Source organism: Squalius cephalus (genome assembly GCF_949319135.1).
Source record: "Squalius cephalus genome assembly, chromosome: 16".
NCBI lineage: Eukaryota > Metazoa > Chordata > Actinopteri > Cypriniformes > Leuciscidae > Squalius > Squalius cephalus.
This window is the reverse complement of record NC_137137.1, coordinates 17,061,827-17,077,033: the sequence shown is the minus strand read 5'-3', so window position 1 is coordinate 17,077,033 and position 15,207 is coordinate 17,061,827. Positions and strand designations below refer to the sequence as shown.

Genomic DNA, 15,207 nt, shown 5'->3' with positions numbered 1-15,207 from the left:
AAAACACAAATTAGGTAAAATGAGAGAAATGCACCATGGTCATTACAGTTCAGCTTACATGAAACAAAATTATAAAACAAGAGAATTTGTGAATTTATTATATTGTCTTCGCTGATGGTAAATATACACAACTCATGCATGTCATTTACACACTGAGACTACATTTGTTTTCACAATACAATCCGTATTAAATGTTCATGTTATCAGTGTTCGAAATTTGCCTATTCAAATCCTTGTTTGTTTGTTATTTAGATGTACTTGGAATTATATTGGATAAAATGCAGTCTGTAAAATTTTACTATTCAAATCTCCTACAAGATGTAGGGACTTGAGTTTTCCACTGTCAAAGTCTGTCATTCTAGTAGGGACAATGGATTGATGGGGAATAATTTTAACCTTTTTTTATGCAGGGTGTTAAATAAGCTAAATGGGATTTGATATTTACAATGTTGTAGCAAGTTCAGTAACATAGGCCTATACAGTACCGTTCATTTTTTAAAAGAGTTTTAAAAGAAATTATTCAGCAAAAGCGCATTAAATTGATGTGACAGTAAAAAGTGACAGTAAAGACATCTATAATGTTATAAACGATTTCTGTCTTCTTTCCACAAAAAATATTAAGCAGCACAAATGTTTTCACCATTGATGATGATAATAATAAGAAATATTTATTGAGCATCAAATTAGCATATTAGAATGATTTCTGAAGGATGTGACACTGAAATATTGGCTGCTGAAAATTTTGCTTTGTCTTTACAGGTATTGCCTAAATTACATTTTAAAATATATCCAAATGGAAAACAGTTATTTAAAATTTCACAATATTACTTATGCAATAAAAATATATTAAAATATAAATAAAATGTTAATACATTTAGCATCTTACATTTATTTATGTTAAAATGTACAGTTTGAATGTGAAAATGAAATTGCATAAAAATGAAATATATAAAAAATATATATATTTATTGAGAATATATTTAAATTATCTTTAAAAACATGTAATTTTGAATAGCCTACATTTGTCTCAGTGAAAAGTCTTTCCACCTCCTTCTAAACTGTCTTTCAATAGACCATGTGACCTTCTTCTGCGCGAGCTCAGCCCAGCTGCACTCTGCAGTCATTCTTCCCTTGTGTTTACCAAATCACCGCCATGCCTTGCATATTGCTGAACCTCTGTGAATATGACACACAAAAACTCGTCAAAATCAAGAGCGTCAGACTTGGGTCGCTGAAATGGACCTTTAACGGAGTGATCTTGATGTTCATTTGGTAAGTTTCTGAGCAGTTTGTCTCCGCTGTTGTTCATGCTTGTCGCCCCCGCATCATTTAATAACAAGAGCTCATTTATGTAGGCTACATTCATTGATAGTGTGTGTTATTTACACGTGTTATGATGTAGCGTTACTGACGAAAATTAAATTATTCATTTTAAGTCATTTTTATGTCTTTACTTTCCAGTATCATGATGTTATGGAATAAGGAATATCAAGAGTATGATCTAGTGGTCAGTTCTGTCACCACAAAGGTTAAGGGAGTGGCAGAGATATCTATACCAGACATTGGAGAAGTCGTGTGGGATGTGGTGGACTACAGTGGACCATCGCAGGTAACACTAGTACCACCATTTATTATTATTTTTCATACCACTGTAAGGCCTGCCCAGTCGGTCCAACGACAAGCGGGTGAAGGTTTACTGTGTGTTACTGTCTTTTCATCGTGGCAAAGTAATTTAATTCCAATTAAACTTTTATCTGACTCCATTTTATCACGACCTCGAATTTAGGTTAGAATGCCATAGAATAGTTTAGCGACATGTTTGATTATTCTATTTAACTCTTTACTCTTATTATCCTCGTTCATTCGGGTGCCAAAGTCGCACTGGGTCCCCCGGCCATTAATATAATGCGGGCTCACGATCACAAACTCGTCACTTTTTGGTCACTAAACAGAGGTAATCTTAGGCGGGCGCATTCATGCTTACTCAAGCTAAGATTTTTTGTGTAGACCCCATGGATATGTAGGCTATACACTTGAATTAAATCAACTCAAGTGTGATCGTGTCTAGAATGGGGATGTTAATATAGCAAGAGAGTTCAGATGTTAATTAATTTCCTTTTTTTCTCAGAGAGTTGCCCTCTCTTCCAGTTTTACACCACAAATAAAATAGTTCTTAAGCAGATTTAGGTTTGTATTCCAATAACTCTTGAAAACAAGTTAAAAAAGTCATGAAATCTTCTGACTTGTTTTATTTCGGCAGGGAAAAAACTCATTTTTTGTCGCAACAAATGTCATAGTCACAAAGAACCAAAAACAAGGTAATTGCCCAGAGGTAAGTGCAGTTACTTTTTATTTCAGTTGCAATACAAAGTATATCTCAAGTCTTGGTAGATTTATTTCCATTGAGGCCCATAATATATTTAGTGATGATTCAATCTCCATGAATCTCCACTCAATCTCCATTGTCCTTATAAGCCAAATATAATCCATTCAGCAGATGGTCTACTTCTGTTGTTCTACTTGGTTGTTCTACCATTCATATGTTCTACTTCAGATCCCACCACATGGAAAGCTGTGTCGAACAGACAAAGACTGCGAGAAAGGGTTGTCTGACCAACATAACCATGGTAATGTAAGATGCAATTTGTGTCCTGGCTGCAGATTTGTTATGCGGAAACATTTCAATGCCAGACCAATCAATCATTTCTTTGAATATTTGAATAATACTACCCAAGCTGTATTTTTTATTTTTCAGTGAAAGCCTAAACCATTATCTGAAGTCTTTCCATGATCTGAGGTCTGTTCCTGTGTTTGCCTCTAAGGTGTTCAAACAGGTGCTTGTGTGAAGTTGGACATAATGAGGAAAACATGTGAAGTTAGAACTTGGTGCCCCATTGAGAACAAGAAGAATCCCAGGTGCTGTCATGTGCAATGCTACTTTACAATAAACATACTGTGACAGCAAAGCTATTTGGCAATAGAGAAACGCTGCTAAAGGAGTAAAACAGTTGACACTGCAGTTCAAACTTACCAGTGCTGCCATAGAGACCTTGAGGAACCTGTTTGAGGAACATGCACTTTTATTTGCCACTTTTACATAAACTGAGATTCTGTATGCGGATGTTTTCTTATGTCAGGCTTTCATTTCTGTTTCCCCAGACCTGCCCTTTTAGCATCTGCAGAAAACTTCACTGTGCTGATCAAGAATAACATCAGATTTCCAGCCTTTAATTACATAAGGTAGTACATTAGTTGTACAGTAGCAAATGCTGTGACATTTACTGAACAAATTTGGTGCATTAACATTCTTTAAGCATATGTGAACAGTTAGCAGTATTTGAAGTAAATGCTAGCCAGAAGGAAGCCCAGGGTAATATTCATTATTCAAAAACTGATAATATAGGCATCCATTTATCTATTTGTCTTAGAAGAAACATTCTCCCTGAAATGAAGGACACTGACCTTAAGGGTTGCATCTATAACCGCAACAAAAATCGATACTGCCCCATTTTCCGTTTGGGAGACATTGTGAGTGAGGCCAAGGAGAACTTTACAGAGATGGCAGTGGAGGTAAATGCCTTTCGTTCCAAGCACACTAAAATATACACTAATGTTAAAAAAAAAAAATAATTAAAGGAAGTCTGATCAAAACAGTAATATTGTGAAATATTTGTACAAGTTAAAATAACTATTTGCTATTTAAATATTTTAAAATGTAATTTATTCCTATGATGGCAAAGCTGCCTTTACTCCAGTCTTCAGTGTCACATGCTGTGTTATTTTAGTATCATTGATATACTATTATAGTTTTTGTTAATATTTTGAATTAGATATTTTTTTATATACATTTTCTGTTTTAACTTTAATTTTAGTTTATTTTTATTAATAGTTTTATTCATTGTAATTTTTTTTTAAATGTTGAAAAGGTCTATATAGATTTTTTTTTTTTAGTTTTAGTTATTTTAGTACTATGAGTTAAGTAAAGTAAAAGGAAAATGTTGCTTCGGCAACTAGCTGAAATAAAATAAGTTTAAGTTTTTTTTATTTTAGTTTAAAATTTTATTTTATTTCAGTTAATGTTAGTGATAACAAGCCTGGTCACAAGAACTTTCAGAAATAATTCTAATATGCTGATTTTGTGCTCAAGAAACATTTCTTATTATTATCAATGCTGAAAACAGTTGTCCTGCTTAATGGTTTTGTGGAAACTGATAGAATTTTTCAGATTGTCTGATGAATAAAAAGTTCAAAATAACAGCATTTATTTGAAATAGAAATCTTTTGTAACATTATATAAGTCTTTACTGCCAATTTTGATCAATTTAATGCATCCTTACTGATTAAAAGTATTAATTTCTTTTAAAAAAAAATCTTACTGACCCCAAACGGTAGTCTTACCTTGAACGGTAGTGTATTTGTGACCCTGGACCACAAAACCAGTCACATGGGTGCATTTTCTGAAATTGAGATTTATACATTATATGAAAGCTGAATAAATAAGATTTCCATTGATGTATGGTTTGTTAGGATAGGACAATATTTGGTCGAGATACAACTATTTGAAAATCTGGAATCTGAGGGTGCAGAAAAATCTAAACATTGAGAAAATCACCTTTAAAGTTGTCCATTTATGTTCGCGATTGTGATGCATTCACTCATAGAATTAAATGCCTTATATATTTACAGTAGGAAATGTACAAAATATCTTCATGGAACATGATCTTTACTTAATATCCTAATGATTTTTTGCATAAAAGAAAAATCCATAATTTTGACTCGTACATTGTATTGTTGGCTATTGCCACAAATATACCAGTGCGACATGTGACTGGTTTTGTGATCCAGGGACACAATTGTGTAATTTAGTTATAAAGCATGCCAGTATAGCATTGTCCATGTATCTGCTTCACAGGGTGGTGTAATTGGGATCCAGATCAACTGGGACTGTGACCTGAACCGCATTTTTCACAACTGTCTGCCCTTATACTCGTTCCGTCGCTTGGACGAAAAAGAAAGCAACCGAACCCTGTACCCTGGGCTCAACTTCAGGTATGAACAACTGAAATCATATTGAAAAGTATGTAAACTGTTAAACAGTCCTTTCTTAAAGATATCTTTTTTTTTTTTATAGGTTTGCGAGATACTCTACAGTGAATGGTGTGGAGCAGAGGACGCTCTTTAAAATGTATGGCATTAGGTTTGATGTGATGGTGTTTGGGAAGGTGAGATCATATTATCCTATATTGTGCATGTTCGCTTTGGATTTTAGGACATACAAAGAGTGCTCTATATTCTTCACAGGCTGGAAAATTCAGCATCATTCAGCTAATCATCTACATTGGATCCACGCTCTCGTATTATGCTCTCGTGAGTAACCCTTAAGCCCTCAGATGGTGATTTTAAAATAATGAAATATTTACCATTGAGTTTTCTTTAGACAACAATATTCCTGGACTGGCTTATTGGTACCGGCTGTTATTCCAAAGAGGCAAAGCAGACCTACACTGAGAGGAAGTTTGAGGCCATTCAGGACCGAGAAGAGGTGAACAAACATTAAAAACACTGACTCAATTTGTTGTGTGGCAGATTTTTCACTGTTAATGCTTTAAACAAGCTGTAACTGGGATTCTGTATGTATGAATCTAACTTGTTGTAATGTGTCTGTTGCAGTGCTTTCTTTGTGTGTCATTTGTGGATGAGGACAAGTTGAGGGTGGTGAAAAAATCCAGAAAGAAAAGACTACAGGAGACGAAACCCCTTTCCTTACACCAGCGCAAAGTAAGATGACCAAATTATATTGTCACACTTGCCAGTAAATGAATGCTTGTTTTTAAATCTAAATAAAGCATTATTTTAGTTTTAAAACTGTACTAAAAGACTAGTTCATCCAAAAAAGAAAGTTCTGTCATCATTTACTCATTCTTATGTCATTACAAGCCTGTATGACATACTTTTTTCCACAAAACACAACGAATTCAATACAATGGCAGTACATTCTGACTCACTTTAACCCAGAAGTGTCAGCAAGCACTCCATTATTTCCCAAGTGCTGTTCCCAAGAGTTGTTTTTGGTAAAAAAAGAACCTGTTATTTAAGCAATAATATTGTACAATTGTAAATTGCAAAATCCTGTGCACCATCAATGAATCTTTAACACTGGTTTGCCATGATTATTTTATTGAAAAAATTCTGAAAATGGGTGTTAAAATACTGTGAAAATGATCAGCAAGCAGCATGTACCATTTCGCTGACATGCTTTAGCGCTTTCTTAAGCGTCTGTGTTCTGTATGTACTGAAATAGTTTTGAATGCATTCATGTATCTAGGTTTTTTGTTTAGAACAATGTTAGGGTAAGTAAATGATGACTTTCATTTTCAAAAAATACATATTTTTGGTCGGACTATTCATTTATCATATCACAAATTAAATGATCAGTCAGATACTATTAGTTTTTATTAATATTTTGAATTAGTTCTTATTTAAAAATTTTCAATTTCATAATTTTTTTTATTAGATTTAGTTTTTGTAATGTCTATATAGTTTATATTAATTTTATTTTAGTTTGGGTTTTTTTGTATTACAAGTTAAACTAAATGAAAATGAGAAATGTTGCCTCACCAGCTAGCTGAAATAAATTTATGTTTTTAACATTTTTAGTTAAAGTTTTTTTTTTTTTCAAGTTTTTTAGTTTTAGGGGCTGTTTACACAATACCATTTTCAACTAAAAACGGAAAACTTTGTATGCGTTTTGGCCGTTCATTTACATGACAAAGGTGTTTTGGGGGCCTGAAAATGCATAGTTTTTTAAACGATGCCGTTATCGCTTGTGTAAATTACAAAAACGCAAATTTGTGAAAAAAAGGGACGTCATGCTCATGCATATTACATGTTCAGTCTATAGGGGTGTGGTGTTTCTTTACAAAGTTACATCGCCAACTACAAAGTTACATCGCCTGGCCTGGATGCATAATACAGCATTTTTAATCATTTTCGCGGATCCATGTGAACGGGGATCGTTTTAACAACATTGTCGTCTATAAGCAAAAAAACTCAAAGGAAAAACTTTTCCGTTTTTAGTACATCGTTGTCGTGTAAACGTACCCTTGGTTACTTATAATAGCCCTGGTCTGTTCTCTATCAGAATGATTTGGCGAGCATGAAGACTCTGATGAGTGTTCTGCAGTGTGACCAAAGCAGAAGTGAGCCAGTACAGAATGGCCAGGGTGGTGGACTTATGGTAGACAAAAACCTTCCTAGAATGCACAGCAGCGGACAGAGCGCAGATACACCATTACTGGAGATGTCACAGTCTGGGGGTCCGGCCTGGTGTCAGTGTGGGTGCTGCCGGCTTTCAGACATCCTGCAGGAGCAGCTGTGCTGTCGATCAGGAAAAGGGCGCTGCATAACCTCCTCCCCGCTCTTTTCAACACTGGTTGTCAGTCGCTCAGTCCTAGAGACCGCTTTGTTCTATGTGGATCCCCTAGCAGAGCTGCAAGAGGAGGCTCTGCGCCATGGAGCCTATGCTCAATTCATTAGATGGCGGTTTGGTGACAGCACACCCAGAGATGCTATTCCAGTAATACCCAGTTGCTGCATATGGAGGATAAGAGCAGAATACCCAAGCCCTGATGGGAACTACAGTGGCCTTAGACTTTATCAAGCCGTACCATCTCAGCCAGAATTCAACAGATAATAGACTTTATTCGTTTTATGATTAGATATTCAATCAGAATGACAATGTCTTATGATTATGCATAAAAGGGAATGATACTAACTACAATCAATAATACAGAATATGATTGGTCATTTTTACAATTTTACCTGCAAAGCAAACAAACTATGTGTCATATTAACCCCAAAAACATGATAATGTCATTAAGTTTTTACTAACACAGATACCTTTGAAGTAAAAGAAAAATTAATCCATAGGTCAAGCATGTACAGCCAAACTGGTTTACTAATGATTTACACTGAAACACTCATAAACTACAATAAGTATGTATTAATCAAATGTGATTGATAAAATTTTGTATACAATACTGTTTAAAAGTTTGGTCAGTAAGATTTTTTTTTTTTTTGTAAAGAAATCAGTACTTTTATTTAGGAAGGATGCATTTAATTGATCAAAATGTTGTGCTGCATAATATAGGCACAACTGTTTTCAACATTGATAATAAATAAATGTTTTTTGAGCAGCAAATCAGCATATTCAAATGATTTTTGAAGGATCATGTGACACCGAAGACTTGATTAATGATGCTGAAAATTCAGCTGCCATTACAGGATTTAAATTGTAATAATATTTTAGAATAATGTAGTTTTTCTGTTTGTTTGTTTTTTATCAAAGAAATGCAGCCTTTTTGAGTTTAAGAGACTTCTTTCAAAAATATAAAAAAACCCCTTACTAATCCCAAATTTTTGAATGGTAGCCTATTGTATGAAAAAAAATACAAGAGCATAATTGATGCTGATGGTTTTAAGTGTAGTGAAAGTGTCCAGTCCATTCCATCATGGAGTCCCATATGAGGTGCTCTCCATGGAGCTCTATAACAGTAAAAAAAAAAAGTATAAATATATATAATTTTGCAAAACAATAAATAAATCATTTAGAAAAATTGAAGTGACTTTTACTCACCAGTGGCACACTGTCACTTTTTTTGTCCAGGTGAATAAATTTATGTTTGGCATAGTCACGGTCCTTCATACAAGTAAGCATGACCCAGTCACAAACAGCAGTCACCTGGGAGAAATTCAGGAACAATATGAAAATACTTGATTCAAAGCCATTTTACTCAAATAGGTGATTAATAATAATAATAATAACTAGTGCTTACCAAGCTAAGAAAGGCAAGAGTGGCCCCAAGATTCACAATAGTGGGCACAATATGGAATTTACCAGCCTAAAGAGACAAAATACAGAGTAAACAAATCTGAAGGTTGACTAGATGCTGGTTATTATATCATGCTTTAAAGACAAGCAGACAAACCTTCCCAAACACAATCACATCAAAGCGGATTCCAAAGCCCTTTATCAATGTCCGTGTTTCAATGCCTTCATTGTTTTTATAATATTTAGCATATCTGTGGGAAAGTACAAAATTATTATCCAATAGAAATAAAATGTTACAATCAAAAATCGAAATTTTCAGTGTACCGGAAATTGTTGCCAGGGGCAACGTTATTTTCAGGATTTTTGTTGTCCAGTCTGCTGAAAGAATATTTTGGAATGCAGAAGCGTTCTGGGAAGTCCAAGTCACAACTCCAGTCAATGAAAATCGCTATAATACCACCCTTTAACATTAAAACACACTGTCAATTACAAGTAAAGAAAAGTAAAATACTAAAAATAAATACACTATTGTTCAAACGTTTGGGGTTGGTTTTTGAACGAAGTCTCTTATGCTCAACAAGACTGCATTTAGGGGATATATATATACATGCACACTGATTTGGTGCTTAAGAAAAAGCTATGTTATCAATGCTGGTCAACCATAACCATTATAATAAAAAAATTATAATAAAAAATTAAAGATTCTTTGTTGAGTAGAAAGAAATACAAATTTATGTTTCATGAAACTATAGATGGCTTATAGGTCCTTAACCAGGGGTGCAGGGGGTTCACCAAATTTGAATAAGTAAGTGATAATGTACATCACAAAATAAACCCCGACAGGGTGATCAGGGCCCCCAGCCAGCAGCAGCAAGGGGGTATTCCAGAAAGCAAGGTTATACCGTCAAACATACACTGAACTCTTAGTTGATTAACCCAATCCTTGCTTACTCAAAGTATGCTGGTTCCAAAAACGCATCCGGGAGTAAGTTCTAACCTAGAGTATGTTCACAGTTAACACACAAGACATTCTCAACAGAGCGACGAATCAACGGGTCACCATGGAAACGAACGCTAAGAAAAGCACGCCATACTACTTTTACATACTTGGTGAATATCGCCCCTATTTAGTGGTTGTGCAATCAGTTTTCAATCTTTTTTGTTTAATAATCTTTAATCACTGTGAATAAGAACTACTTTGTTTGATGCTAATTATACAATACAAAGAAAGACTGATTAAACTAAATAAGTGTGTGCTTGCAAAGATAACATGACTGTAAAAGTTTATTTTTATGTTTAGTCGTTTTGCTTCTACATTGCTTGAAAGGTAAGATACATCATAAATGTTTTTTTATTATAGAAATACATTATAACATAGAAAACGTCCTGTTGCAAAAATAAATAAAAAACATCTGAATGTAGATTAACGATGTGTGAGATGCTAATATATATATTATACTAAAAAAATAAACATTACCTTGTTTTAATAGTGCTTTGCATATATCAATATAACTATTTATAATATTGTGCACAATCTGTTAGGCCCACTGGAGCCTCATCAATAGGGCACACATGCGCTGAACACCTCTGAAGTAAACATTCTGAAACAGAGCCTGCTCTGGAGCAAGTTGCTATGGCAACTTACATACCATGAAAGTTACCTCTGTTTTTGGGACCGAAAGTTGAGGTTATCCTTGCCCTTAAACATACCTGGCTATATCACATAACCTGCTTTCTGGAATACCCCTAGATCTATTCCGCCAAAGACCAAACATTTCAACATTGTCATATTACCATGCCAAACAGTCTACTGAAATAGAAATCGTTTGTAACATGTCTTTACTGTCACTATACAGCCATAATTGAATGTATCCTTGCTGAATAAAAGCAATACATTATATTGAATCCATTATGTTGTATTAAAAAAAATATTTGTTGTAACCCTAAACTTTTGAACAGTAGTGTATAAGTAATACAGATATACAGTTCAATGATACAGATACAGTTCAGGATATGCAAATCAGGTTTATTGGCAAAATTTACAGACTTTCAGCTGTTTGCAATGAACGAATTAAAAGAAATTGAAATAGCTCAACACAACAAATGTTTCAAGTGGTTTCCCCCAATTCAACTGAAAATGCAACTTTAATGATGTCTGCAGTCTCAAAATGATCTAACCCCTTCATGGCAAGCATCTTTAGTACTTAGTAGAACACTCTTTTGCTGTTATGACCTGTTGCAAACAAGATGTATAACCAGACAGCAGCTTCTGGCAGTGTTTCTGAGGAATCTTAGCCCATTCATCATGAGCAATGGCCTCCAGATCAGTAATATTCTTTGGTCTGCGTGCTGCAACTGCTTTCAAATCCCACCAGAAATGTTCTATGGGGTTCAAGTCAGGTGACTGTGATGGCCACTGTAAAATCTTCCAGGACTTCTTCTGCAACCAAGCCTTAGTGGAATTTGAGGTATGCTTGGGATTATTTTTCTGTTGGAAGGTGCAATGACGCCCAAGCTTCAGCATCCTCACTGACGGCATGACGTTTTCTCCTAACAGATTTCCTGATACTTCAATGAATCCATCTTGCCTACCACACGCTGCAGGTTTCCAGTGCCAGAGGATGCAAAGCAGCCCCAGAGCATCACCGAGCCACCACCATGCTAGAATGTAGACGAATTGTTCTTTTCAGCATATGCTTCATTCTTCTTCCTCCAGACATACCGCTGATCCATAGGGCAGACAAGTTGTTTAATCGCTCCACAGGACAGAATCCCCAAACTTCTGTGGCTTATTTATATGATTTTGAGCAAATTGGAGCCGACTTTTCTTGTGCTTTTGGGTCAGTAGTGGTGTACGTCTTGGAGTTCTGGTATGAAAACCGCATGAGTTTAGTACGCGCCTTACTGTCCAAGCTGGAACCTCAGTGCCTGTTGCCACCAAGTCTTACTGCAGGTCTTTTGCAGTCACTCAAGGGTTTTTCTGAACCTGCCTTCTCATAAATCTGGTGGCAACTATTGATAGCTTCCTTTTTCTGCCCTGCCCAGATAGTGTAACCACTGTTCCTTTAACTTTAAACTTGTGGCCTATGCTTCCTACGGTTTCTCTAGGAACATTTAGTGCCTTCGCTATCTTATGTATTTAAATATTTTTCTTTTGTATCCCGTTCCTTGTTTGTGAAGGCCGATGATATATTCGTAACTATTTAGACCATTCTTTTGACTTCTTCAACAAACCTAGCCAGTTCAGGTATTTCATGTGTTCTAGCTCAAGCACACCTGGTGCAACTGATGAAGCCCGTGATTAGTTTGCATCAGATGTGCTCGAGACAACACCTGTATTGCAGATTTGGGCTGTTGTGAGGGATTCTATTCAGAGGGTTGAATAATTTTTAGACTCCAGAAGCCATTAAAAGTTGCATTTTCAGTTGAATTTGTGGAAACCACTTGAAACATTTGTTGTGTTGAGCTATTTCAATTACTTTTGTTTACAGACTGAATGCCAATAAACCTGACTTGCAATAGGGGTTGAATAATTTTGATTACAACTGTATAGCATTATTGAAGATACAGACTTTAATAGCAATGACGCTGAAGTCTTCTCCTGCCTCGGTTACAATGTCCCCCAGTCGGAAAATAGGACAGTGTGGGTCTGTTTTACGATTAAACGTGCAGTTTTTTAAGTATGTGGAGTTGATGTGTTGCAGAATGTTTCGCCTAGAAATAACACAAAACATGACATTGAAAGGATCAAATTTACATAACTCAAATTTTAATTTAAAATAATGTTTCTCTCTCAACCAATCATTTTTGAAGACCTTAGATTTAAATGATTACCATAATGTTGCCATGTTTCTGTTCATCTATGATTAAAGTGCATGACCTACAAATGAATGAACTTACTTTCTGAAACTGAACATTGGATATTGTATGTTGTTTTTGATGAGCACTGTGAAGTCCTCCGCTGCACTTAGAAGAGCAGGTCTGTACGATCACAAACTATATTAATATTCCCAGTTTCAACTGCATCAAACTTGTTCACTTTTACTAAAGAAACTCACTTTGGAATGATGGTATCATTTTCAAGTGGGCACCATGCCATCACCTCACAGGTTTTGATTGTATCCGAGTATTGTACACATCGGCCAGTCTGAACACCTGCGAGGAGGATCACAGAGATTGCTTATAGATATCTCTAATATCATGCAGCGTTATGCAGAACATGAAAACTCACCATTGCCACGGATTTCATTGAATCCCTCTTTACAATCACTGTCTGATTTACAATTAGTGAATTCACTTGGAATCTGTAAAAAGGAATCATTCATAATGCAACGTGCAACTCTTCATGTGTGAGAGTGGACATATGCAAATCTGTTTTATCGTACCTCAGGACAGCTGCTCTGGGTCTGGCCAGGAGTGACAATCATATTTGTTAACACAAAGAAAGAGTTTTCTCCCTACCAAAAAAAAAAAAAAAAAAAGCTTGAATGTGGAATTAATTTCTACAAAATGCATATGTCTGTTGGACAAACGAATTAACTCAAATTAAGAGAAATCACTGGATTTCCTCTGCAATGGGTTTCTGTCAAACAAATTAGATACCTGGGGTGGGATGACATATTCAGATACGTCCCAAACATGAACTCCCTCAATGGATGAATTGGTCAAAATGTTTCCTTTCACCTTGGTGCTGACTGAGCTGATCACTGAGTCTTGGTTCTGGTAAGCGCGCTGATACCAGCAGACATATCTTTAAAAAGTATACAGATATGGAGTTACCCTGAACAGTCAAGACTGCATTGAATTTCACTGAGAACATGACACGCTTAAATGTTTAAGTTATATACAGCACTATGCAGAAGTCTTAGGCACGTTAATATTTTCACCCTAAGAAATTGGTTTTGATTTATTTTTTTCTGTAGTGTGTTAGTAGGAAATATCAGTTTACATTTCCAAACATTCCTTTTGCCATTAATTGTAATAATCCAGTGAGATTTTTGTATGCACAAGGAGTCTGACAACAACCGGTGCCGGTGCTCCACACGAAGATCTGATCTCACTATCAGCGTGTCTGTCGGTGATCACATGAAGAAACAGAAAAAACTGAGACAAGACTAAATCCAGAAGAACTGTGGCAACGTCTCTAAGACAGTTGAAGAAACCTTCCTGCAAAGCTACCTGAAAAACTATGCGCAAGTCTACCTAGGACAAAAACTGTTTTAAACGTAAAGGGTGGTCACACCAAATATTGATTTGATTTAGTTAATAGAAGTTAATTGATCAATAAAATCTATTTTTGACATTATTTTTGAAAGCATCTTCACTTTACAGCATTTTTACACAAGTGCCTAAAACTTGCTTGCTGCAGTTTTTCTATATTTAGTCTGTTACAGGTTTTTTTCATGTGATCACAGACAGACTTGATGGTGAGATCAGATCTCCATGTGGAGTACCAGCTGTTGTCAGACTCCTTCTGCATACAAAACTTTTGGCAAAATGAATGTTTGGAAATGTATACTGATATTTGCTACTGAAACGCTACAGTAAAAGAAAAAACAACTGGCCTAAAACCATTTTTTTGGTGAAAATACTAACGTGCCTAAGACTTTTGCACAGTACTGTATAACAATAGGCTTGTCTAACTAATTCAGGGGCGTCCAAACCTGCTCCTGGAGGTAAGAGTGTTGGAGCTAAACTCTGCATGATTGAATGAATACAAGTAGATGCAATCAATATTTCTTTTGAAGTACAATAAGGCCATGAATTCTCTCAAAATATACTCACATGACAACATAGGCGACGATCATGAACTCTATCAGTCTGAAGAGGAATCCTAGTCTTTTGCTAGTAATAACCAGCGTTACAGGTGTTTGATATTCAAAAAGACAGTTGAGGCAAACACAACAGCTGCACTTAGAGCCCATTGCTGAAGAAATGTCCACTATGAAACAACAGTACTTGATGTAAGGTCAGAATACTATGCGTCTTTCTGTAGCCTGATATCTACTACACTTCTCTATAGAATTTACACATGCTTTGAATGTAGTTTCTTATCATACAGGAGCAATGGATGTGTTAAGATAAGTACTGCTATCCATCTGCATATATTTGGTTAAACGGTACCAGTAGCATTTGCAAGCCAATGTCTACAACTGTGTAAAACCCATGAAAATCAAGTGGTTGAATCCTCTCAGCAATGACCAACACCTCCTAAACACCTTATATGCTATAATTATAACAGAAAATGCACTAAAATGTGTCCTTACTGTAGTACATCTCAGTACTTGACAGCTCATTTAGTATGACCGATAAATACAGTATACAAAATTATAAACGTTAACAAAAAATTCTGCCCCCTCCAAAAAAAACCTCACATA

General features: G+C 35.5%; 2 protein-coding genes across 3 annotated transcripts; one reads left to right on the top strand and one right to left on the bottom strand.

The window, feature by feature from the left end:
- Positions 1–1,095: 1,095 nt before the first annotated feature.
- p2rx7 (purinergic receptor P2X, ligand-gated ion channel, 7) lies at positions 1,096–8,197 on the top strand (the record flags this gene model as incomplete). Of its 2 annotated transcripts, XM_079897874.1 has the most annotated exons (13): positions 1,096–1,272; positions 1,462–1,609; positions 2,261–2,332; positions 2,555–2,627; positions 2,823–2,916; positions 3,160–3,240; positions 3,429–3,570; positions 4,913–5,049; positions 5,132–5,222; positions 5,302–5,367; positions 5,438–5,542; positions 5,671–5,778; positions 7,142–8,197. In XM_079897874.1, the coding sequence occupies exons 1-13, from the start codon at positions 1,154–1,156 to the stop codon at positions 7,691–7,693; spliced, it is 1,788 nt and encodes a 595-aa protein (XP_079754000.1). In that variant the 5' UTR covers positions 1,096–1,153. The 2 variants fall into 2 exon arrangements, with proteins under 2 accessions (XP_079754000.1, XP_079754001.1); XM_079897875.1 differs by lacking the exon at positions 2,261–2,332 and having other exon boundaries at positions 1,099–1,272; positions 7,142–7,693.
- p2rx4b (purinergic receptor P2X, ligand-gated ion channel, 4b) lies at positions 7,684–15,200 on the bottom strand. The gene is made up of 12 exons (XM_079897876.1): positions 14,615–15,200; positions 13,433–13,580; positions 13,216–13,287; positions 13,062–13,134; positions 12,889–12,985; positions 12,731–12,811; positions 12,403–12,544; positions 9,155–9,291; positions 8,988–9,081; positions 8,835–8,900; positions 8,636–8,740; positions 7,684–8,544 (listed from the first exon to the last, which is right to left on the bottom strand). The coding sequence occupies exons 1-12, from the start codon at positions 14,752–14,754 to the stop codon at positions 8,509–8,511; spliced, it is 1,191 nt and encodes a 396-aa protein (XP_079754002.1). The 5' UTR covers positions 14,755–15,200; the 3' UTR covers positions 7,684–8,508.
- Positions 15,201–15,207: the final 7 nt, after the last annotated feature.